Source organism: Cebidichthys violaceus, unplaced genomic scaffold, assembly GCF_023349555.1.
Source record: "Cebidichthys violaceus isolate CVI_PGR_0920_01 unplaced genomic scaffold, fCebVio1.0.p SCAF_27, whole genome shotgun sequence".
Classification (NCBI taxonomy): Eukaryota; Metazoa; Chordata; class Actinopteri; order Perciformes; family Stichaeidae; genus Cebidichthys; species Cebidichthys violaceus.
The window spans coordinates 4,566,116-4,592,093 of NW_027176450.1; the positions used below are offsets into that span (position 1 = coordinate 4,566,116).

A 25,978-nucleotide genomic window follows, 5' to 3' on the forward strand; every position below is an offset into this window, starting at 1 on the left:
GGGAGCACACAGCCATGTTTGAGGAATATGAAGAAAACACACTGTTTAACTATCTCTGAATAACCAGTGGAGCGTAGGACAGGTCACATGTTGGATGTTTGTGGAGCCAGATCACTTTTTACTGAGCGTATGGACGGTGCAGCGGAGCAGCAGTAGGGGTTCCAGGTCTTGACTGAAGATGCGGGTCGGTGCGTGGCTTCTCTGGGTGTCCTGGTTCTACACCTGGGTAGAGTTCTCGCAGAGGTGCGAGTGCCAAGATGCGTGTCCAACAGAGTCAGGGCTGGACAGGAGGTCAAAGAGCCGGGTCAAGGAGCATGTTCGTCACGGTGTGGGACACAAGCACACGGCTCACAAGAGCCGGCCGCACCGCAAAAAAGGTGAGTCTTTAAAACCCACACAAGGTTTCAGACTGGAGGACGCAACACTGATGCTGCAACCTGCTGCATGAACCCGTGAGTTAGCATGCAAGGTCTGTGCCTTTAGTCGTATAGAGCTGAGGTCATTTGAAAATGATTTGAAAATATAAATAACATGCTCATTGTTTGGTAGACCACAGACACTGCTGCATGTGTACAAATAATAATGATTGTAAATTCAAGCATTTTCCCATTTAAAATGTGTTTTTTTTACTTCTAACTTTATTCAAATCAATAAGATGTAGAACAATATTAACTCTTCCCTTAGTGAGATATAGAACATTGAATGTAAGTGACAAAATACAGAAATGATCATACACCAAATACGGAAATATTTCTTGTTTTTGCATCTTCTATCTTTTATTTGCCAAAAATAAAATAAGACGACGAAACGTAGAATGTAGAACCCAGAGAGGTCAAACTCAGTTAAACAAGCTTCTAACTGATTAACTGATTTTGATCTGAGAGGGGTGGTGCTCTGTGAAAAGCACTATCAAAATATCTCACAGATGAAGAACATCTGTTGTATTTAACTGTATTTAACCATATTTGACAGTTAGTCCTAAACAGCAGTCATCATTTTAAAATCATATTTATAAGCAATTATATAGTTCAAAAAAGTTATGAAGTAACTAAAACAATGTTCAGGATATTTTGAGCTGTTTGAGGCTAAACAATATAAAGTTACACTGCCTTTGAGGAAAGAGTATTTTAAGACAAATACAAAATAAAATGTGTGTACAATCGTCCAAATGTTCAAATGTCCTTTTGATTTTGGTGCCATAGGGAAGCCATCTGCCTAAAGCCCCTATGGGAATCATAATCATGTTCTAACTGTGTGTGAAATAAAAAAAAAAGTGTTAATAACCCAACACCGATCTGCTCACAGCTGAAGGTTTGATTGCAAAAGACAATGCAACGTGAAACTCTGTTAAACAGTCAAAGTATTGCATGTAGATGGATTATTCAACTCATTCATTAGAATTTGGAAAATGGAATGCTGATGGAATGCAAATGGCATTATGTCAACACAGATTATACTTTTAGTTTTCTTAAAAGTGGTTATTCATGTCGACAGCGCTCGTTGATGCCTTTACAAAACACACTTGAATTACACTCAGAACTCACTCTGAAGTCACTTTTTATCGCATTCCTCACTATAGCTGACACTTTCTTTCTTCTTCCTATTCTGTCCCCGCCCTCCGCGTCCGTTCCAATACCCCTCCTGACCTCTGGTCCGGAGCCTGAAAGAGGTCCCTTCCCTCGGCACATCGTGGCGTGGCACCGTTCCCATGGGTTGTATCATCCTTCATCCTCTCTAAGGCTTTTGTTGCACGCTGAAAGCTGGCCGATGCCGGGGCCATCAAACCCAAGTTGTTGGATCAATATAAACATCCATCACTTAGCCAGGGCCTTTCTGAGCCTCACAATGAGCCGCGCACTAAACAATGCTCCATATATGTGAGCCAATGGAAGGAATGAAGTAGCCGTAGCTCACTTATTTCTTGCTCTGTCGCGATGGAACTTAGTTAACTCCGTTTTCTTATCCTTCACAAAGTTACGTTTCAACTAAATTCCATTACCTTTTTACACTTTATACCATCACTGCACCTCCGTTTCCTATGTGTATTGCATTGTGGGAAAACAGTGTCCACACACAATCTAGTATTATTTTAATATACTCTCTTTTCCTGCTGGATTAGTATAGAATAGGTTTAGAACACAAAGCCAGTATTTTTTTTATCTACAAAGTAAATTTCTTTCCCATTCAGTGATTTCCAATAACAATGCAAACTGCTTACTTACAGTTGAAGTACTTTGGGGTCCTATTGCATGAGAGAGAGATACATAATGTCCTCTTATTGTTTAGAGATACAGGAGACTCTGAACTTCCTGTTTCGTAGCAGTGTTGACAGAGCTGCTGCCACAAATGATCAAAAACAAACAAACAAACAGCCAAGATGGGAGAGCTGCTTGTGTTTAGAGTGTAACAATATAATATCCACTACAGCCATTTTTATTTGATTTGTTAACCATGAAAAACTATAATAGTATATGATTCAATATTTGAGCCATACTCCGACTGTCCATCACTCAGCAGAGTCTGATCTGTTAAGGAAGCAGAGGAGTTTGCCGTGGTTTACCAGATAATATACAACAATAATGTCAACGGTTAGTCACTTTATTAGGGCCCGAGCACCGACGTAGTCGGAGCGGAGGACCTATTGTTATTCTAATGATTTTTATTATTATTATTACTATTATCGTACCAGTTTCATCGCAAAAAGGAGGTGCTTGGGATACTGGGAATCTTTTGAAATTTGGCACAAAATTCAATCGTGGTGAAAATTCCAGTATTATTGGGGTGTCCAGCTGCGGCATGACATTTTGGCTCGATAGCGCCCCCTACAGAGTAGCCCCAACTTTGGGTTTCACCTAGCTGTATGAAATTTGGTAGGTGTGTGGAACGTGATGGGACGTACAAAAAAGTCAAAAGGAGGTATATCCTAAACCAAACAGGAAGTCGGCCATTTTGAATTTTATGACATTTTTGGACTGTTTCAAGGCACCGTACTTTAACAAACTCCTCCAAGAGATTAAACCCGATTGCCTTCAGATTTGGTCAGTATGCTCTTGAGACCTTGGCAGTGAAACGATACTCAAAGATCAAAAAGTTATCGAACTATGTGTCCGTGGCGTGGCGGCAAAAAAACACCATTCGCCATGAAACAGGAAGTTGTTGTAACTCGGCTGTACATTGCCTAATCTGCTCCAAATTTCTCATATGTCATAACATCTTGACCCTGAACACATGTATATGACAATTTTAAATCATAGTAATAGCGCCACCTAGTGGCAACTGGAAGTTGTACGTTTTGTACTTTGACATCCTGCTCCTCACTGATTATTCCAATCCCTCTAAAGTTTTGTCAGAAAAGCCTTAAGATGTTGATAATGCTTCATTGTGAAGATTGTAAGAAGTTGTCGAAGGACGGCGACGTGGCGGCTCGGCGAACTTCGATCCTTCGCCATGAACGAATAAACTGATGTAACTCGACTCCGCATCATCAGATCTTTACCAGATTTCACAAGTTTGATTAAACTCCAGGCCTGAAGACATCTGCAAGCCAATTTTGAATCATAGTCATAGCGCCACCTACTGGCAACAGTAAGTTAAAGTCTTTATACTTTGGCTTGTTTCTCTAAGTTGGAAAATCAGATCAACATCAAATTTGTTCCACACAAATGTAAGAAGTTCATAATGCCAGTTCTCTAAGCTTTTGATGTTTCGTCGAACGCCGTTGCCGTGGTAACGCAGTCTTCGCCGTGAAAAACGATGGTCATTTGGAGAGGTTAAAAAAGCTCGAAACACAAGCAAACTTGACACACAGATCACAAGGCCAAAATGTAGTTCTATAATATGATTTTATTTAATCAGAGTGTTAAATCGGCTCAATAGCGCCCCCTACAAAATTTCAACGAAGCAGCCCTCGCAGTACGTTTCACATAGATTAACACAATTTGGTAGGCACATGTATCACATGTGGACTTAAATAAAAGTCTCTTGGGGCCATGCCCTAAACCCAGTCAGCCATTTTGAATTTAGTCTGAATTTCTAGTGTCATTTTTTCAATTTCCAGGCGCTCTACTTTAACGAACTCCTCCCAGGGAACTAATCAGATCAACTTAGAATTTGGTCAGAACAATCTAAAGACCTTTGTGATTAAAAGTTACTCAAAGCTTGTTGTTTCGTAAAATGCCGTTGCCATGGCGATGCATTCCTCGCCATGAAAAACAAAGGTGTTTTTGAGGGGCTAAAAATACTCAAAACAAAATCAAACTTGTCACACATATTTAAAATCCTGAATGTAGTTATCTGATGTGATTTTAATGCTTCAGAGTGGCAACTCGGCTCGATAGCGCCCCCTACAATATTTCGACGATGCAGCCCTCGCAGTACGTTTCACCTAGATGTTTGAAATTAAGTAAGCAGGTGTATCACATGTAGACTTAAAAAAAAGTCATAGTGGTCCATGCTCTAATCCCAACCGGAAGTCAGCCAATTTGAATTTTGTATGAATTTCTTGTGGTTTTATTTCCTTTTCCAGGTGCTGCACTACGAACTCCTCCTAGGGAAATAATCCGATCAGCTTAGAATTTGGTCAGAACAACCTAAAGACCTTAACGATTAAAAGTTACTAAAAGCTTGATGTTTCATCGGATAACATGGACTTGGTGTTGCGGCAATTTTACATGATTCGCCATCATCCATCCAGCTTTTGTAACTCAACCTTACTTTGTCAAAACTGCCCCAAACTTGACATGCTTGATTGCTGTCGTGATTTTAGGACTTCTGCATGCCAATATTAACTCATAGTCATAGCGCCACCTACTGGCAACCACGGACGTAAACAGAATTCTATAATAACAGCGGCCCAAACAGGGTTTGTGGGCACACCATGAGAAAAAGACTTCTCTGATCTAAATATGTGCAAACTAAGATGCTTGGAGAACAAAAGTTAATCAACAGTGTTTTTCAAACCATGTCAGTGGGCATTAGTATAAATGATCTGTCTAGAGCTTCTACATGAGAATCAGGTTAAATGTTACAATGAATGCTTCACACTACAATCTAAAGTTACAGAAGAGCTTAAAATGAAAACAGTGTCAAATTAAAGTGTTCAAGTAAAAACAAATGACACTGCTGTTCTGTTAACTTTCATGTAAGTCCAAATACAATCAGTAGGACACTGCAGGGAGTTGAACTCCATCCCAGTAACCTGACAGTCTGTTATGTTACAAATACTGAGGCACATTCACACGTTCATTTTCTTAATGATCTTAACAGGCTTACATTTATGATTGTATCGGAGGTACACTCAAAACATTTGAGGCTTAAGACCTGGCAACATGGTCTTGCTATGCTGCTGGTCGACGCAGGAAATATCATCTAACTTGTGCATGCAGTGTATGATGGTCACAGAAATGCATTGCCGCATCAACCAGAGTCCTGCCAGTACCCTCAACGTGTGTGACGTTGCGAGGGCCCGATCAATGCTGCTTGCAGCTTTAATTTTCATATTGTGTTTTCAGCAACAAAATCAATACATTTTTCAAGTGAGGAAAAATGACCTGGGTCCTTTATTAGTGGGATAAGTGGGAAGTTGTGTTGTCCAGTAAACTATTTTGGCATTTGTCAAATAAAGTTGGCATATTTAAACACAGAGGATATACAATTTGTAAAATGAATAATTTTATTAATTTAAACAAAGAAGTCAATAGGGATTTTATTTTGAAAAGTCCACCTGACAGGAAGCCTGATGTCACTACGTTACCTTGACGTGGGCGCGCTCACGGAGAGGAGGAACCGAGCTGAAGTTGATGTTCATTGTGGGAAGTTGGAAAGTAAATTTAAAGTGTGTTTGTAGCTTAAACCAAAAGAAACTGGACTCTCACGCAGTTAGCTAGTCAACAGTTAGCTTCATAAACGCTACTTACCAGCGGGGTTACCTTCACTGTCAGTGATGAGCAGCGGAGTTTTCAGTATCGTGTTGGCATCAGTGTTCAGTCTTCTCCTGTCAGGTAAGAAGCCCACGTTTGACATTTTGGAATCATTCATGTGTTAACTTACAGCACTGTGTGTGTATATATATATATATATATATATATATATATATACACACACACACACACACACACACACACACACACACACACACACACACACACACACACACACACACACACACACACACACACAGTGCTGTGAAAAAGTATTTGCCCCCTTCCTGGTTTCTTATTTTTTTTGCATATTTGTCACACTTAAATGTTTCAGATCATCAAACAAATTTTAATATTAGACAAAGATAACCCGAGTAAATACAAAATGCTGTTTTTAGATGATGATTTAATTTATTAAGGGAGAAAAGCTATCCAAACCTACTTGGCCCTATGTGAAAAAGTAATTGCCCCCTAAACCTGATAACTGGTTTTGTCACTCTTGGCGGCAACAATTGCAATCCAGGGTTTGCGATAACTGACAATGAGTCTTTCACATCGCTGTGGAAGAATTTTGGCCCACTCTTCTTTGCAGAATTGTTTTAATTCAGCCACATTGGATGGTTTTCAATCAGTAACGGCTTGTTGAAGGTCATGCCACAGCATCTCAATCAGATTTAAGTCCAGACTTTGACTAGGCCACTCCGAAACCTTCATTTTGCTTTTTTTGAGCCATTCAGAGGTGGACTTGCTGGTGTGTTTCGGATCATTGTCCTGCTGCATAACCAAAGTGCGCTTGAGTTTGAGGTCACGAACTGATGGCTCGACATTCTCTTTCAGGATGTTCTGGTAGAGAGCAGAATTCATGGTTCCATAAATTATGGCAAGTCGTCCAGGTCCTGAAGCTGCAAAGCAGCCCCAGACCATCACACTACCACCACCATGTGTGACTGTTGGTATGATGTTGTTTTTATGAAATGCTCTGTCAGTTTTACGCCAGATGTAACGGGACGCACACCTTCCAAAAAGTTCAACTTTTGTCTCGTCAGTCCACAGAATATTTGCCCAAAAGTCTCGGGGATCATCAAGATGTTTTTTGGCAAATGTGAGACGAGCCTTTGTGTTCTTTTTGGTCAGCAGTGGCTTTTGCCTTGGAACTCTCCCGTGGATGCTATTTGTGCCCAGTCTGTTTCTTATTGTTGAATCATGGACACTGACCTTAACTGAGGCGAGTGAGGCCTGCAGTTCTTCAGATGTTGTTCTGGGGTCTTTCCAGACTGATTCATGTCAGTTACTTTGTTTCTCATCTGTTCTTGAATTTCTTTACATCGTGGCATGATGTGTTGCTTTTTGAGATCTTTTAGCCGACTTCACTTTGTCAGACAGGTTCTATTTAAGTGATTTCTTGATTCAACAGGTCTGTCAGTAATCAGGCCTGGGTGTGGCTAGTGAAATTGAACTCAGCTTTTCCAAAAAATCACAATTCATTCATGATTTATCAAGGGGGGGCAATTACTTTTTCACACAGGGCCAAGTAGGTTTGGATAGCTTTTCTCCCTTAATAAAAGAAATCATCATATGAAAACTGCATATTGTATTTACTCGGGTTATCTTTGTCTAATATTAAAATTAGTTTGATGATCTGAAACATTTAAGTGTGACAAATATGCAAAAAAATAAGAAACCAGGAAGGGGGCAAATACTTTTTCACAGCACTGTGTGTGTGTGTGTATATATATATATATATATATATATATGTATGTATATGTATATGTATATATATGTATATGTATGTATGTATGTATGTATGTATGTATGTGTATATATATATATATATATATATATATATATATATATATATATATATATATATATGTATATATATATATAGACAGCAGCTTTCACACACAGTAAGATACATTAGACTGTTAAAGTTTCATTTGCCAAAGAATGACAAATAGTCCAACATCAGAAACCCTCACACCTCCAGCGACTCTTATGAACCTCCAGGTAAAGTCATGTGTTACGTCATCTCCTTCCTCTACCAATCATAATTTTCTCCATTGATTGATTAATCGTCTGCTGTATAAAATGTCAGAAAATAGTGAAACAAATATCTTAATCTGGCCAAACATATTTGGCCAGATTAAGATTATTTTCAGTTTAGGTGTTTCTCAGAAGATCTTAAGACTTTTGTTGTTTTTTGCTTTCTTTTTGGCACGCTCTTTTATTTTGTAAGGTGCCTGATTGTGAATTACACAGGCAGCATCTGTGAGGGTTCACCTCTCTCTCCCAGACCCTTCTAGCTTCAGTGGCCTTGTTGACATGAAGTGACTGCAACTTATCTTTTAAGATGTTCTTTTAGTTCGTCGACGGTGAAATTCCACTTAAAGAGCGTCTTTTGTTCTGTTGCGGATATGCTGTTGATGGGGGAGTTCCAGTGAGCTTTTGTTCAGGGTCGACGTTCCCGAGACCCTCCTGCTTCCTCTCCTGTCAGGAAGCTGATCACAGTCTCCCCGTTTCCCTTCACTGTGGTCATCCAGCTCCATGGGAAGTTCAAACAATGGCATTCCACTGCTGCCGGCTGCAAATAGACATTGTTTGTTGGTAGCGATGGCTAAAATGTGTTTGTTGTGGGAGTTCTAGAGCCACTTAGATTAACTCAGCTGTGGGGATGCAGAGTGCTTCAGGTGTGGCTCTTTCTATACAGCACACTCTCTAAATGATACAGTATGTTTTGTGGATTTGTATCAGTGGTGGTGATGACACGCAGCCCACACCATATTTATGGCATTAATGCTCTATTTTCCAACCCTTTTGAAGTTCTAGAAAGCCTAAACATTCCAACATCATTGGCAAAAACACGATAGTTTCCCGAGGAAAATGAATCATCCTGTAGAGCCTTCATCCTGTTTCATATTTGAATGTTCTTCATCATCCTGAACCCAGAAGACAACAGATGTTGAGGATGACTCGTTTTCACTCCCGTCACCTTCAAAGTTGCACAAATTGTTACTGTTTTTAAGTTACATAACAATTTGGCGTGAACAGATTACTAAACTGGAAAGCTTTTTTTGTCCTACGAGTGTTTAGCCGACCAGTAAGAGAGAAAGTCTTCCAGTCGTTCACTTAGTTTCAGCACCACAGAAGTCCTTAACATGCTGAACATGAAACTGATCACAACCAGTTCATAGCAGTGGCGTGTATAGGATTATATGGACATGAATGTGGGGGGAAAGAGCACTATTATCAAATTAGCTTTTGCTATCAGGAGAGAAAACTCCACTTATTTCTGTCATCGTGGAATAATCATACAGTCCTTTCTTTAAGGCAACCTTACTGTATTTCTGCTGCTTTTTCAGCTTTTCTAAATTAGGGCTGGGCGATAATTCAACATGATAATATATCTTCTTTCAATGGAATCATATCGTGATGAAATCATGAATTCAGATATCGTCGTCTAAATTTGTAATAACAAACTAAAATTTCTCTGAAAATCTGAATGGGTAAGAATTCTGTTCCTAGAGGACTCTTATGTAGTTAAATCACTCTGTTGTCTTAATGTTATTACTCCGTGTTTGTTTGCATGCATGTAAACAAACACGGAGTAAAGTTATGTTAATTTTGCACTAAAGTTCTTAATTAATTGAGAAAATACTTTTTTACTAATACTTTGTATGTACTTTGTTTGTCAAGTATTAAAGTATTTAACTCACACAGGAGAATACACGTGGATGCTGTTAACAGTCTCTACTAAATCTCCGCGTCATCCTCAGGTTCCAGAGTTCACGGACAGGAGACGCCGCCCCGCATCGTCCACCAACCGGCCGACGTGGTGGTGAAAGTGGGGAATCCCGCCACGCTCTCCTGCCGGGCGGACGGCAGCCCCACGCCAGCCATCGAGTGGCTGAGGAACGGACAGCCTCTGGAGACGGGGGGGGCCGGACAGCTGCAACCCATGGTCTTATCGGAGGGCAGCATTTTCTTCTTGAGCGTGGGAGGGGGCAGGAGAGGTCAGTCGCACGAGGGCGTCTACACCTGCGTGGCCAGGAGCAGTGCAGGCACGGCCACCAGCCGCAACGCATCGCTGTACATCGCAGGTGAGACCGGTGACCCTACCAGATGCTAATTCATGAAGTTTCTGAAGTTAAAGGGCAAACTCACCACCTTTATGTGGATGTCCAATCAGTGTTGATTATATGTGTAGTCGATTGAAGCGTTCGATTCCTCGGTGCTGCTATATTGACCCAGAAAGCTGAGTTCTCCTGCTTCTAGAGCAGTGCCTACATGTACCAGGATGCACTGCACACAAGTTTCTGACACCCGATCGTGCAACCTCGGCCTCAGCCTCTCTCCACTGCATCTCTTTGGCCGTGTATTATGGCTGAATATCTGAGTCAAAGCTCTGTAACAATGTATCCTCATCCAAAACTTCTTCGGACTTCATATTTTGGAATGATATTATCACTGTTGGAAACACAACTAGTTTGCAATACAAGCAGGAGGATACCCTCTGTAAATCCTGTTTCTTGCTCTAATAACTGCACACACAGGGAAGTTGAATCCCTAATCCCTTTGAGAGGTGACGGATGGGGAGATGAAGGCCTGGCCAACACCCACGCACGCATGCACACGCTCGCACGCACGTGCGAGGAGGGCTGATGAAGATGTACGTAGTGACAGAGGCAGAAAGGGAACTGTGCTCCACTGTGAATGTGTGCTGTGCAGCAGGCTGATTGACCTGAGACCAGCCAGATGTTTACTCATCTGGATCCCAGTGAGGCCGTCGACATGCAGCACCTCGTCTTTTCTTTAACCCTACCTCTAAAGGAGTTTTCTATATGTGGATGTAGTGTTGGCTGATTGTTAACCGGCTCTAAAGGCTCTTTGACTGCCTGCCTTTGTCACTGGTAATGAGAGTAAAGCCACTAACTCACAGTGATGTTCGGTTAGGGATGTGACACTTGAGCCTGCTGCATGCACACAACACATTTACAACGTTTGATTTTAGTTTGGTGATAATGTGTTCCAATCCTCATTCAGGATTTTTGCAGTGTTTTCATGAGATTAGAGGGATGAACAGACGGTGTAATGATGCACATCAACTGTCCATCATGATCCCCCAACACTACTCTAAACGGGGGGGGGGGCAAACCTTTGATTGTTATATGTAAAAATGTGTTTTGATGACATTGGCTTCACATTGTTTGGGTTCTCACAAACACTGCTGCTTTATAGGTAAAACAATAATCATAATATTAACAAAGTCAGCCATTTTCCCCTTATAGTATATGAACTTTTCAAAACCCAATATATAGAAACGTATTGAATTGGTAACTCTTCCTTTTGTCACAAACAGCTTGCAGGTGAAAGTGCCAAAGTATATAAAGGACCATAAAGTATATTTATCACACCAAACAAGCACATATTTTATGTTTCATGCTCTATGATCTACGCATGAACAGAGAAATGTGCTGTCCTACACAGAGATGTTATTATTGTCTGAGGTCAGTTAGTCTACAGAGAGGTCTCACTCTCTGATGAACATGAAGACAGGTGTGGGTCCAACATCATGAGAACATCATGTTTAAAGATGAGGTCTCTGAAGGCGTCATTGTCTGTAGACGTCTTCTGAAACATGTTAAGAGGAAATCTAAATATTCATGAGGTATCAAGGTGGTTATACAGTGTTAAGTATGTTTTAGAGCTGTTAAAGAGGGCAGGGATCTCCAGGACACAATGCATGTTTCTGACATATCCATGAGACTAAAGGGTCTGTAGATGAATATGTGTTAAGCTCAGACTCAGGCGGGGTCTCCAGCAGAGACCGGTCCACCGTGGACAGACCCAGATCCTCCAGCAGAGACCGGTCCACCGTGGACAGACCCAGATCCTCCAGCAGAGACCGGTCCACCGTGGACAGACCCAGATCCTCCAGCAGAGACCGGTCCACCGTGGACAGACCAAGATCCATCAGTCGGAGCTCCAACGGGAGGTGGAGAGCTCCGACTGCCAACACCGACATCAAGCTTCTGGACGGTCGTGCCGTATTCCTGGGCCCGCTGGAGGGAAGGGAGGCACGGGAGAACCAGAACCAGGACTGAGCCGGGGAGACTGTCAGACCCTGCTGCACTAAAATAAGAGATTTTTCAAAGGGAATCTGGTGCTCAGAGGCACTACCGCTTTTTATTCACAGGGACCGCCAAAATCAACACAAAGTGATGTTTGTGTGGCCTGACCCTGGTCTGTTGTTGCAGTGTTGCAGGAGGAGTTCAGTTTGCAGCCCAGTGATGTGGAGGTGGCAGAGGGGGAGGTGGCTGTCTTAAACTGTGGCCCCCCAATGGGACACCCTGAACCTAATGTCATCTGGAAGAAGAATGGCTTGCCCATCAACAACACTGATCACCACTACACAGTAAGCCCTCAGCACGCACGTGAAGGCAGCTTTACATTGAGTCTGAATGATAGAGACAGTTTGAAGTAAGACGTCCAGCCTTGTGACATTTCTACACTGCACTAGTCTGAGCTGAGTCTGTAAGAGCACTGTTATCAATTTGTCACTTAATTATCAACTCTTCTATCAACAGAGATTTTCTTTTATTTGTCACGAAACAGAGCGGAAACTAACATTCTCAAATATACAAACTGTAAACCTGCAGACCAGGTGTAACTATCAGGTGGCGTCTATTTCTTGTCACTGTCATGTGTGAATGAAGCTGTTAGGAACATGTATGTTACAGACACCTGAACAACAAAAAGACTTCACTTTAGAGATCAAATGAAGCCGTCTATGATGTCCCACGTCTGAAAATGATTTACTTTGTGTTACTTGTTTGTTTGTTTGTTGAAATAACACCCACCACATTATTTCAACAAAGTGTCCCTAGTTTAGTGGCTTCTAAATCTGTCAAAGATATCAAAATAAATCAGATGCCGGACATGGAACGGGGGTGACTGATATGGTTCTTTAAAAATAACTTTTTGATATTTTAATGTACAGGATAGAAACTACAAATATATAAATAATGTAGAGATACACTATTGCAGCAGAGGGTCATATATCGGTAGTCAGAAGTGCTCACAGCTGAAGTGTGTGTCTCTGGTCCTGTGTGTCTGCACTGTAGGAGCTGAGTGGGAAGCTCATCATCGCTCCTGCAGAGAAGATCCACTCTGGTGCTTATGTGTGTGTGGCCAGCAACACCGGGGGAGTGAGGGAGAGCAGGGCGGCTCGGCTCTCTGTGCTGGGTGAGACCACATTCCCGTAGCTACTTATTAGTACTGCTCTAACGATATCACTGTGAACGTGGAGCTGAGTTCCACAGTGCGGCAATGTGCGGTACGGTACAGTAGAAAGTTCCTCTTCTCTTCCACTGCAGCCAAGCCGGTGTTGGTGTTGAAGCCAGAAAATGTGTCTGTGAGGACGGGGGAGTCTGCCCAGTTCTACTGCCAGGCTAAAGGGGACCCCCCGCCCGCTGTGGTCTGGAGCAGAGAGCAGGGGCCACTGCCCAACGGCAGGTATTCATTATGGCAATACACAGAAATACACGCTCCAATCAGAGAGGGACCTTGAGTGAATACATGTTTGCATTCAGATTACTGTAACGTGCAGAAAAGCAGACCTCATGTCACACAGTGCTGACTTCTTTCCCTTTTCCTGTGAGAAACTCTAAAGGAAAAAGAAAGATTTGACTTGATACTTTTAACGATAGTCACCATTTCAACCTGTAGCTGGAAGCTTCTAACTAATGCTTAACATTAGGCTGGACATGTACTGCAAAATTGCATTATCCCAATTCATACTGCCATTCACACACTGAGGTATTTCACTTCTCAGGGCTTCTTTCCTTCCTGACTTTCTTGATTGTAAATGAAACACACTAAAATATCTGCTGAATCCACATTTCAGTTATTGTTAACAGAGATCAGAGGGACAGTAAATGTGAAAACTAACTGCTCTATGTGTGTTTAGATATCTCGTAAACCCAGACCACACTCTCCAGATCCACTATGTGACAGCCCAGGATGCTGGGAAGTACACCTGCACTGCTGTCAATGATGCAGGTGTGGTCACTGCCAGCGCACAGCTACTAGTTGAAGGTAAGCAGAGGTTCCAAAATGTCTTTCATCACTGACTGTTTTTCACTTCACAGTTTTGTTGCCTGCCGACTCAGGGGGTGTTAGTGCTGGACTTCATTTTGTCTGTTTACACATTCACAAATATGAAGGTATTATTGGAGCTAAACCCCCGAGCACCTGAGACAGTGGAAGTTGTCGTCGCATGTGTGTATCAGTACATTTGAAGTCACAGAATAAAATGTTTTAGGAGTTGCATACCCAAACACACTGTCTGAAATTCTTCATTGCAGGTGCACAAATCCTGTTCTACAAATCACAAACTAAGACACTCACACGCTCACATTGTTGCTACAGTTACTGCAAAACACATTCACACAGCGACCAAGCATCCACCACGAACGCAACAACTAAAAGTATTTCAATCTGCAGCTACGAGCAGCAAACCCTTCTTACAAGGAGCCCAAATCCTCTGAGATTTCCAGTTTTCAGTTTTGAGGTTGCTACTGTTTATAGCAGTAATCTGATTCATATTGTTTGTCAGAGGGGAGCCTAATGAACTCATTTAGTTTGACTAAGCGTGACTTCCACATTACCTGCATAAAGCGAAAAACTGCTGCACACCGTCCGTTTACAGCCTTTCATTAGGGTTATGGACATTACAACAGTTCCATATAAACAACATGACACCAGACCCAGGTACAAACCAACTATATATGACCTTTATAGCTCGCTCCTGTGTTTCTGATTTTTCTGGTGAAAAAGGTTTGACCAGGAGAGGTTCCTTCATTTTCTTTTTCATCTGTGGAAACAAGTGAAAAATAAAGCCTTGCCAGGTTCTTTTTGTCAGTACAATCATGTTTTGATGCGTTTGTTATGTAATACTTATTTCGGCCACAAGAGGCTGAAGTGCACTACTACCCCGTGTTCTAAACAGGACCAACAGTGTTCATGTTTTCTTCCAGGTGAGGTTTAATGGGGTAGGGGTGCACTTCAGCCTCTTATGCCCTAATGAGTATTACAACAATTACAATACAATGGCAATACTTTTTATTTTTTCCACCTTTTTTCCACACAAATAAAGAAATGTTCAGGAACTTTTATCCTGATTATCCTGGCAAAAACCTTCTCACCTGTTCTTAAAAAATATATATATTTATAAACCTTGTTTTTCCAGAGGCGACCAGCACTAAACAGAGAGACCTCCACAAAGAGCTGTCAGCCTTGCGAGTCGCTCTGGAAAACGTCACTATCGTGACCCCTGGGTCTAACATATCGCGAGTACAGTGGAAGGTATGGGCAGTCTGGTTCAGATCGTTTCAGAGACGGCGTGAATGTTTTTCAGGCGTGTGATCCATGTGGTGTTTCCTCTCTGACCAGCTCCAGTCCCTCCCAGCCCAGCCTCACTACCTCGACGGCTTTGAGGTGCTCTATCGCTCTCTGCTGCCCGCCAGCTCCGACTGGGCAGCCAAGAAGGTGGCTCTGCCCAGCTTCCAGGTTCCTGTGGGCCCCTTGAAGAGGGGCTACAAGTACGAGTTCAAAGTTCGTCCCTATGGCAGCAGCCTTTATGGGAGGGAGAGCAACACCCGGCACCTCAGAGTCCCTGAGACAGGTGAGAAATGATCCGATTTAGGAATATTTGTGTCCTTCTTTTTTGCTTTCTTTTGTGTTTTACTGGACTGTGCAGCCATGTTTAGAGGATAGCTCTTCCTCCTCTTTATGCAGTGCCCAGTGCCTCTCCACTGGCTGTGTCCATAACAGTGAGCCATGAGCAGAATAACACCATCCATTTGAGCTGGGGGCCTCCTCCTCACGAAACCCACAACGGCATCATACAGGGATACCAGGTAATCACTGGAGAACACTTCCTGACACTCGTATGTAGCATCAGCCCCTGAGCAGAGTGGAAACATAATCCCTCACTATGTATCCCAATAAGCTGCCTTTGTGCACGAGCTGTAGCGCTTCATGCACTCTGTTTCTGCAGGTGTTTTGCGTGGAGTCTGAGGAGCAGCAGTACCAAAACTGGACAGTGGACAGCGGCCAACACAACCTCGAAATCTCCACCCTCAAACCCGGGAGGCGGTATTGGATCACCGTTGCAGCTGTCAACGGGGCTGGAGTGGGAATGCTGAGTGACCCTCACGGATGTGTCATCAGTGAGCAAAAAGGCACATGCTAAAACTTAGCTGTTCACTTAGCTGTGATCAAAACCACATCACAGAGGAGACGTCATCATATCTGATTTCATCTGCTTTCTGTTTGCCTCTCAGACCCACAAATTGGCGGTCCCCCCGAGTCAGACGAGCAAAGACGGGATCAGTCTCGGGTCCTGGCCCTTCTTCGGGACCCTGTGTTGATCGGCAGCATCGGCGCCCTCCTGTGGTGCGTTTTGATGGTTGCGGCCGTCTACCTCTTCAGACACCACAGCAGGACAGGCCGCCTGATACCAGGACATAGCAGGGCTAAAGGTGCAGAAAGTTCAAAACAGTCTCACTTACACCTGCAAGTCTGAGATTACATCATGAAAGAAGATGGCTACAGAGCTGCTCAGTGTATTTACTCAGGCACTGTACAACTTTGAGGTATTTGTACTTTACACTTTATAGTTGGTTTGGAAATACAATATTTCCATTTCTTAAAATCTCTCCTCCACATCTCAGAGGTACATGTTGTACTTTTTACTGTACTACATCTTAGAGGTTAATATTGTACTTTTTACTGTACTACATGTCAGAGGTTAATATTGTACTTTTTACTTTACTACATCTCAAAGGTACATATTGTACTTTTTGCTGTACTACATGGTGTTAACGATTGTGGAAGGGAGAGGGAGCAGAGAAACAAATGTAAAGCATTTTGGGAGGCTGCCGATAAACTCAAACAGACGGTGCTGCTGCTCATCCAGTCTGGGACTTTGTGAATATTGGCTCCTCAGTCTCTCTATATAAAGTTAGCGAGGGCTCATCCAGCCCTACGGTTTGGGATTACAATGAACTGTTTTACTTCTCATACTTTAACATATACATATACTTTTACTTGAGCAGGTAAATGATCTGAATACTCTCACCACAGCTGTGTATAATCTTTAATACTTTTGTATGTTTTTCTTTTAGGTTTGCGCAGACTAGCCAGTGACGATCTCATCATAAAACACAGGTAAGGTGCACAGAATTGACAAGTATGGTTTCATGTGAAATGTAGTCACTCTGAAGTCATATGAGTAAGTTCAAACCGCCAAAGCTAAATGTGGTTTAATGATACTTTATGAAAGAACTAGATCTTTATAGTTCTAGTTCAGATTGAATGACTACTCGTACGTAGTTTCACTACAGATGATGCTAAAGCTAAAGCATGATGAAACTTCTCAAGTCCTTTCTCTGTGCTGCCTCCTCTTCAGGATGGCAGCTCCAGACTCTCCTTGGATCTCTGGAGGCTGGAGACCTGCCTTCAACCAGAAGTATCAGGACCTGTGGGCCCACGGTCAGAAACATCCAGGACTCAGGGGCACCAGTGAGTACCGATTGGCATGCTGAGCTTCTTGTCTTTGGACATTGGAGGCTCCTGGCTGGGCGGTGTCACACCTCAGCTGTGTGGTTTCGTTCACCTGAACTCCGTTTAACCGCTGAGTTTGGTTTGATGTGAAAGGCGTCAGTCAAATAAAAGGGTGCTGTCAGTCAGCTTCCAGGCGGATGCCTTGTGTTTGGGGGGTGAAATGTTGTGTTTACTTATTTTTGCATGAATTCAAAAGCCTAATTATTAGTAAATCCATCTGCTTCATCATCTGTGGTTATTAACCTGTATTTATACAAGATCATTTGGTAAGCATGATAACTCCAGTGCAGTTAAAACAGAAGTGTGGAGAGCTTGTGTGCTACTCAGTTCACTTTCGCAAAGCCAATGTGAACAAGAAACGGACCAGAATGAAAAGGCAACAATGTGTCTGACACCATGTCAGTTACCTATAATCCTTCATCACTTCTGATGAATATGCTCTGGAGTGTCGTACTCATCTGTGTTTCACCAGGCCTCCCGGTCTCCTGGAAGGACCGCAGCCGCATGGACTCGGCCGTCCCCATTGTGACCGACAGCTGTGGCGTTTACGGCACTTTCTACGTGGACCTGTTGGGCAGCGGCCTCAAGACCTTCGACAGTCCCGGGCGTCGCCCCAAGATGCCTCACAGTTCGCCCCATCAGCAAGGAGCCGAGACCATCCAGATATTCCCTCGGCCTGTCGCCGAGACCCCGCCCCTCGGAAGCCGGGAGGCGCTGCCGTGGAAGCAGGCCATACGGGCCCAGCCCAAGATGGGTGTGCTGAGGGAGACGTGGGAAAAAAGCCACAGCAAGCAAGGTTAGGGGAGAGAACGTGACATTTCTGATGACGTGCAGACAGCAAAAGAGCATTTGACAATGTATCCACATAGAATGTTTGGTAATGCGTTCTAGATTAACTTATTTGTTTCCCCACAGAGTTGCATGCAGTGAACAGCGTCCCCACAGTGCCGACCAGGAACCAGGCTCGTCCATCCAGACTCTACAAACAGAGATTCAGTCACGTCCCATCAGGCCGGCACGGTACGACAGTCCATGCATTGTCATTGTTGTCCATAAGCTAAATAAGCTATAAATGGTTCTGTGGCACACATCCGAAGTAATAGTTATTGGTTGCAGGTAATTAGAAGTATTTATTATTTCTATTTCTACCTGTCCTTTGTTCTTGTCCAGAGTGTGATACAGTTGCTGGCTGTCCTCGCCTGCTGCATTACTCTGCATCATTACACCTATTGGACATGCTGCCCCCCCCACCACCAATGCCCATGGAGGACACCACAGACACACACAGCCTCGCCTCAGATGAAGGGTAAGAGACACACACACACACACACACACACACACACACACACACACACACACACACACACACACACACACACACACACACACAGGTCAGACTGGGTGGTGGAGGGTGGAAAATAGGTAACACTACATGTCTAGGGTGCCATGAAGAAGTAGTGTGATGTAAGGATACAGGACTCGGGTAAATGAGATTTATCGGTGCTGAATTGTTGAGGTTTATGTCAAACACAGCCATGCCTATCTATTCCAGTGCAGTTGCGTTTAGCTCTAAATCTTAATAGACATGACACGAGGAAACAAGGCTTCCCTGCAGTACATCCTCTCTTTCTGGAGAAAACCTAAACTTCCTTCCTTTGAGTATGTTTTTGTCCTGTTGAGAGGTCCAAGAAATGGCCTCACGTTAGTGGAAACATCCAAGATGGGAAGAAAACGACACACAAAAAACATTAAAAACATAAGAAGTTTACGTAGGATTCTATATATTTAGTGGAGACGGACGACTAAAAGCCGTTTGTTTCTCAGTACCAGCTGAGGAAGGGACGTCCAAATAACTGAAGAGTTTTAGATGTTTGCAGTAATGTCGTCACTGGTAGCACCGGGGGTTGTTGTTGTGTGGAATAACAGATCTCAAATAAAATAAACATAACATATCATAACAGAGACATTTATGAAAATGTGCTTAGTCCAAGGGCTGTTCACTTTTCATATGAACCAATGCAATAAGTGGATTTTTATTCATATATAGAAACTGGAATTTCTTAATTGAATTGTATGTTATTTTACATTTTGAAACAGATTGACCCTAAAGTTATTATTAATCCCAACATGGACACATGGACACAGCTGTCAGGTGCAGAATTATAGAGTTTTTTAATCTTCCACAAAAGACCCATCCCATCATAGTCTACAGTATACAAACATGCCATCTGCTCCGTGATCTTGTTTGGAGTTGTTGCTGATGTGCATATTGATTTCTAGCTGTACAGTTTCCTATTATTTATTTATTCCTTGTCAAATACTAAATAACTGTTCAGTGTGTTATTTATGTCCTACAAAAATGCCCTCAGCCTCTGTCAGTGATGTAAGATCACTTACAATCAACATTTTTAGCTGTACTTAGAAGAATAAGTTTTTTTTGCATGATGTGGAACAAAGACAACTCTGAGACTCTGTCCTCAGAGAGGACATGTCCTACACGCCCGTCTCTTGCATCTCCCTCAGCTCCAGTCGTTCCACGAGGCTCACAGGGGACACGGGCTCTCTGCAGTCAGTGTGTGCTGCGTCGGGCTGCCGCGGGCGACAACGAGCCACCGACCACGGCTGCCCCTCCTACGGCCACCCGTCTACTGCGTCCTATTCCACGTCAGTGGACGGAGAACAGGGCGGCACGCTGACGGCACAGGAAGCCGCCCGGTATCTGGAGCTCAGCCCGAAACCTGAGAGGTGCAGGTAAAGATGCAGCACAGCTGGTGGTCCTAGTTGTCGACATTAATGCAACCATTGATCTTTTCCATGCCAGTTTCATTCGTCTGATCACGCCTCTCTCTATCAGTGCCCTGCCTGAGCAGCACCTCTCCTCGCCTCACCCCTTCTCCCCCACCCACGGCTACATCTGCGGCCCAGTCCGCTCCGGTCAGCTGGACGCCGACCCTGCCGCCGGTGAGCCCGAGTTCCCGCCGATAGGCCTTCGACGCGCTCGCCTCCGGAGCACACCCTCCTCCTGCTACAGCGAATGGGACAGCTCGCTGTGGAACACCTGGAGCTCCGTCACGGACAGCGACATGGCCAGCGCTCGCACCAGCCTCATCAGCTCGGTGGACAGCTGCTACACCAACGACAGCGCACACTTCGCCCGCCTGCTGGCTGCGGCGGCGGAGACCATGAGTGGAGCTTCTCTGTCAGGTAAGCAGAGGAGGAAAGGCTTTTACTGGGCCATGCTCTTTACCAAACGCATCATTAAATAGTTCCTCAACAGATTCAGTCTGGACAAACAGGAGCGTGATCCTTTTCACGTCCACCGCGGATGGTTTGTGTTGGCTCGAATCAAAACAAACTACTGTGTGTGTGTTGATGGTGATGAAGGTACATGTCACCCAGTGCAACAGTGAGGCTTATTGTGTTTTTAATGGAGCTCTATGGCTCAGAGGAAGAAGGTATTGGCTTGGTACTCTCCAGACTTCTCCTTTAAGACAGTGGTGGAATGAATGTGTTATTTGATTACAATATCTTTTAGAGTAAATCACAAAACAAAGTTTAGCATACTTTGCGTTAGCAGAGATAGTTTCTATCGTCTTGTCAGCCGTTAGATTAGTCTCGCAGCGGTTGGGAACCACTTCTTTCAGAAAATGTGTTATTTAGAGCTGCAACAATTAATCAACTAATTGAAAAGTCCATCGACAGAAAAATAATCACCAACTGTTTTGATAATCCAAAGTATTTTAATGCCAAAATTGCAGAAGATGCTTTTTTTTCTCCGGCCTCTTTACTGTGAATATTTCATCATAATAAACTAAATGTCTTTGGGTTTTGAACTTTACAATACATTTAAAGACATCGACTCGGACTAGGATGGACATTTTTCAATGTTTTCTGACCAAACGATTAATTGATTAACCTAGAAAATAATCAACAGATTATTCAATAAAGAAAATAAGACTCTTAGTGATATTTGAACGTTATTTGAGGATCCTGGCCTGTTGTGTGTGTGTTGCATTCCTCCACTAGATGGGCCCCTCCGTCTGTGGATGATCGAGCTGGTGACATGCAGCTTCGTCAGCTGAGTATGGAGGAGCAGACCTTTTGTTAAGCTAACCCGAACTCTAGTTTGAGGACTAAGATTCTAAATCACTGTAAAGAAGACAGATAGAGGTTAGACTCTACATGTCACTGTCACTGTACGTCAGTGTCTTTGGTGTAGGAGACAGGATAGTAAGGTGTCACTCACTCTGCTCTCCATCTGCAGCCATATTCAGCTTTTTCTCCACTTACCAAAACTCTCACTTTTGGCTGTTCTGTGCCTCGGCTATTCTTCACACACAGAATGTGAAAGCCTCCTGAGTGCAGCTGTCTGCAGGTGCTAATGCAGTCTCACAATGGCTGATGTTGAACTCATGACATCGGTCCGAAGCCTCAGATCAGATGACACCGTTGGCAACTCTCTTACCCAGAGCTGTAGCGATTTTTCCTTTTTGATTTGGAAAAATCTTTGGAGACTCGTATGTATGGTTCTCCGATCAGGAGAAGTCCTATCGACCGATATCATCACGATCACAGGGTCTGTTTGAAGCTTTCTATTTACAGATTTATTCATTGAACTACTCTGAACATTGTATTACAATTAAGAGACGAGAAAGCATCATGAAGTAACAACTGTTTATTTTTTGGCAGGCAACATGTGTGACATTTTCAACTCTCTCTTCAGCAGAACTTCTGGTGCTGGTCTAGTGGCCAGCACTGTCCCCACGCAGCTAGAGGTTCGATCCCCAGGTCGTACGTTGACAGCTTGGGTTCTCTCCGGGTTCTCCGGCTTAGCTTAGGTTCATTGTTGACTCTAAAATTGCCCGGAGGCGTGACGTTGTCTGTCTATGTGTGTCGGCCCTGTTGCCCAATGTCAGCTGGGATGGAACACGTTTGGAACACTATAAACAGAACTACTAACCATCCTTTTGGGAGTAGAGACACTACTTCATGTCTCCGTCACCCCCAGCTGGGCGAGTGGAGATGCTTTCTCTGCCTCAGTACCAGCTAGCTTTGAATACTCTTCGGACTACTTGACGTGACTCACCTTTGAATGTCCGATGAGATCCATGGTGGAGACATTTTTCGGTTGCTTTCTTCCACGGACCCTACAAATGTAATCTACCCGGTAGAACGTCCAGACCTGTGAAGACGCGTAGAGAAGTCGTCTCGAGTGTCTGGCGTCCTTAGAGGCCACCGATCAAACTATTGTACCGTTTGTGTTGGTGCCTCCGACATATTGGAATAGTTCTATTGTCAGTGGCAGACGGCTGCTTCACAGGAGCTTCTAAATGAGCTTTTCTTCAGAGAATCAGCGTTGAAAGCTGCTCCTCAGAGAAACGTTTGCTCGTTCTGTCACCTTCTGCTCAGGCAGAGAGCTTTCTGTTTCACTACACTCCCTCCACTCCGTATTGAAATGCATGACAACGTGTTGTTCCCCCTCTCCTGTATTTTAGACTTCTCCCCCCCAGCCTCCCCCCTCAGCGCCTCGTATTCGGCATTCCGCACGGAGAGCGACTTGTTCGGCGAGCTGGAGCCGGTTCCTGCGTGGGACTGGAGCTCGGCCTGGGTGGAGGAGATGGAGGCTCGCTGCAGAGCTCACTATCCCGGCAGGAACGGCGGACCCTTCGACGCTTAGGGACGCTGAACGATACAACGTGGTCGAAACACCTCGCAGACTTTTGTTCAGGTCTAAATAATTCTGGGTTTGATTCCTCAGTCAAGAATAAATACATATCTGGATTTGAAATATAATTGGATGTGAGACGGTGAGAAATCAGTCATTAGGAAGAAGAAATGCAGCGCTGGAGCTTTCTGTGCAACACACGTTTGTGTCTTATTATCAGGTTTTATTTAGGGTTTTTTATTTGCCCAAGTCCTACACATTTTGTACAGACTGTTTTCCTGATCAAGTGTGTATATATTCTGCATATTCAACAAATGTTATTTAAAGAATTTAAAACACATTCCAAATCATTTTCTGCCTTTCCAGATTATTTTGGGTGCTTTCATTTACATTCTTTTATATTTTATACACTTTTTTATGTTTGTATCAGACGAAACATTCTGTAGTTCAGAAAGTATCAAAAGTAGAAAAAGTTCATACTTTAAAAGTCCTTTGTTCACAATTAATTGCGCTAACTTGAGGTTTCACCTTTAAATAAGTTTAATTTGAAGAAGCATTCAACAGAGGATATTGGAAAAGTTATGCTGCATCGGTTAGTCTTTGCATGCTTTATGTTTTATATAGAAAGTCACTAATGGTGGTAGATTCAAAGTTTTACATGTTTAAAAATGTGTGTTTTGTTCACATAACAGATGTATTTTATAGTTTTGAATTGTTTGAAATCAAGTTTTACATTTTGCGAGGACTTTACATTTGTGAAATAAAACGTGCTGACATGTTACATGTTGTCTGCAACAATGTTTGACTGAAGCTGAACTTATTTTACCTTTTGACATTGATGTTTTCTCTTATGTTGTCCTAAATTAAAACACCTTCATACGGGCTGCTACATTTTATTTTGAAACATCTACCATACAGGATGTATTCTCAGTTTCTCGTAGAGGGTTCTTCACTTTGAAAATGTTGTGCGTCACTGTTTCAGTCTCTGTGTCAGTGAAGTGAAGGAAGTGAGGTATCTGCATCACACCCTGTGGGCAGGCTTCCATTGACCCTGCTGGTTAAAGGCGACATGGAGCAGGGAGGTGACGCTCACAATCATCTGTTGGGCTTGATTAACCAAGAGAAACGATGCTGCTGCACCTGATAATGGCTGCTAATTACAAACCCGCTGGAGAGAATAATTAAACCCTCGTCCATGTGTGTGTTTATACAGAGACGGAGAGTGTGAGTTCTGTATTGGAACGTCAATAATGTCTCCTAAAGAAAGAAAAGAGTTCACGTAGTTTAAAGCAGATTACCTGCAAACACTCGACAGTTCAGTCAAACCTCGCCCGAATCTTATGAGTATTAGGCCCAGCAGATATTCCAATATGTATGGAATCTAATATGATTTTCCTCAATGACTTTGTGTTCGTCATGCAGCTGCAAAGCACAACGCGCTCTTCAGAGTATCTGGGGTCAGATGAGACGGGATGTTGAGCTAAGAAGTGCTTTGCTGTTTCTGGAGTTATAAGAATATAAACACAACCCGTCTGAGTTACTTAAGATTAAGCACAGGAATAAGACGTAGCAAATACTGATATAGTTCTAGGGATTATAAGTCTAAAGCCTGTGTTCACATTTCTACAGATGGATCAAATGACCAGCAAACATGCAACAAGGTCTGCCACGACACCGAGTGGGATTTAACAAGACGGCTGTTGAATTGTTACCACTCTGATGACGTGAGAACTGCAGTCATATTTTCATACATAGAGATTCTGTGCAAGCAGTAGGAGTCATCAGGATCTGCGTTGTGAATATTAACTCCAGAATGGTTAGGCTCACAGCACACAGGTATCCTGGGAGGACAGCAGACAAGTTGGCAAAAAAAGCAATCGTTGAAATATGATACAATATTAAGTTATCAACGTCAGAGGGAGGATCGGACATGTGGGACCAAAATGGAAAGAGGAAGTAACAGTAATACGATTGAAAATTGTACACAGAAACCTGCACAGAACAGAACAAAGTGTTAGTGTGGAGACAGTGAGCAGGGGGAGGCGGTTATCTCAGGACCACCAGGAGAAAGGTACTGATGAAACCTGAAGGTGGCAGTAATGCAACATCATGGAGAATCTAAAAGAAGAAGAAGAACTGCTCATGTTTGTCCAAATCCTACATCTCTTTGTCATTTTATTTATGGACTTGAAACAATTGCAGTGTGGTCTTCTTCTTCTTCTTCTTCTTCTTCTTCTTCTTCTTTGCCTTTTTGGTGGATTGCAATCATTTTTAGGTGCATAGCGCCACTTAATGTTTTTATGAGTTTGTAGAACAGGATCTAGTTTATAGTTAGTCTGTAATACACAACTATGAATATTACTTTAAACAATGTATTACTGTCGAATGATTTAGTGCATGTGAAGACAGAAACATTACACAGAAATAACTGAGACACTTTTATTTATGGCATTATTTATTACATTTTATGGAATTGTCACAACTTCAGCCAGGCTTTAGTTTTTCATTTGTCTGTCTCCTGTTTTGCCACACTAACTCTCATGTCATTTCAGAATCTGCCACTCCCCCCCGCTCTGCACTAATTGCTGATTTCATTTCACCTGGCCTGCCCCACCTCCATACTCACCTGCTCCTCATCAGCAATCAGCCCCTCAGTGTATATGTACCGGCCCATTTCCCTCAGTTCTCTGCCAGATTGTCTAGTGTGTTTCCCTTGCTATCCAGCAACCTGTCATTCCGATTCTGATCCTGATTATCCGTGTATTGACCT

General features: G+C 43.1%; 1 protein-coding gene across 5 annotated transcripts; it reads left to right on the forward strand.

Moving 5' to 3' along the window:
* robo4 (roundabout, axon guidance receptor, homolog 4 (Drosophila)) lies at window positions 1-24,008 on the forward strand. Of its 5 annotated transcripts, none has more exons than XM_068721356.1 (19): window positions 1-377; window positions 9,692-10,015; window positions 12,173-12,330; window positions 13,040-13,160; window positions 13,292-13,430; window positions 13,885-14,012; window positions 15,166-15,281; window positions 15,369-15,600; window positions 15,714-15,835; window positions 15,976-16,159; window positions 16,262-16,459; window positions 17,105-17,147; window positions 17,389-17,501; window positions 18,016-18,339; window positions 18,459-18,563; window positions 18,714-18,849; window positions 20,025-20,294; window positions 20,398-20,747; window positions 23,039-24,008. In XM_068721356.1, the coding sequence occupies exons 1-19, from the start codon at window positions 179-181 to the stop codon at window positions 23,218-23,220; spliced, it is 3,444 nt and encodes a 1,147-aa protein (XP_068577457.1). In that variant the 5' UTR covers window positions 1-178; the 3' UTR covers window positions 23,221-24,008. The 5 variants fall into 5 exon arrangements, with proteins under 5 accessions (XP_068577457.1, XP_068577459.1, XP_068577458.1 ...); XM_068721358.1 differs by having other exon boundaries at window positions 20,067-20,294; XM_068721357.1 differs by having other exon boundaries at window positions 15,976-16,147.
* The last annotated feature ends 1,970 nt before the right edge of the window (window positions 24,009-25,978 follow it).

Bases quoted from the DNA above. Each gene is read 5' to 3' on its own strand.
- robo4 (XM_068721356.1), top strand. From the start codon at position 179: ATGCGGGTCGGTGCGTGGCTTCTCTGGGTGTCCTGGTTCTACACCTGG. The intron at 13,161-13,291 runs GTGAGACCACAT...CTTCCACTGCAG, and splicing joins GGCTCGGCTCTCTGTGCTGG to CCAAGCCGGTGTTGGTGTTG. The intron at 16,160-16,261 runs GCACATGCTAAA...TTTGCCTCTCAG, and splicing joins TGTCATCAGTGAGCAAAAAG to ACCCACAAATTGGCGGTCCC.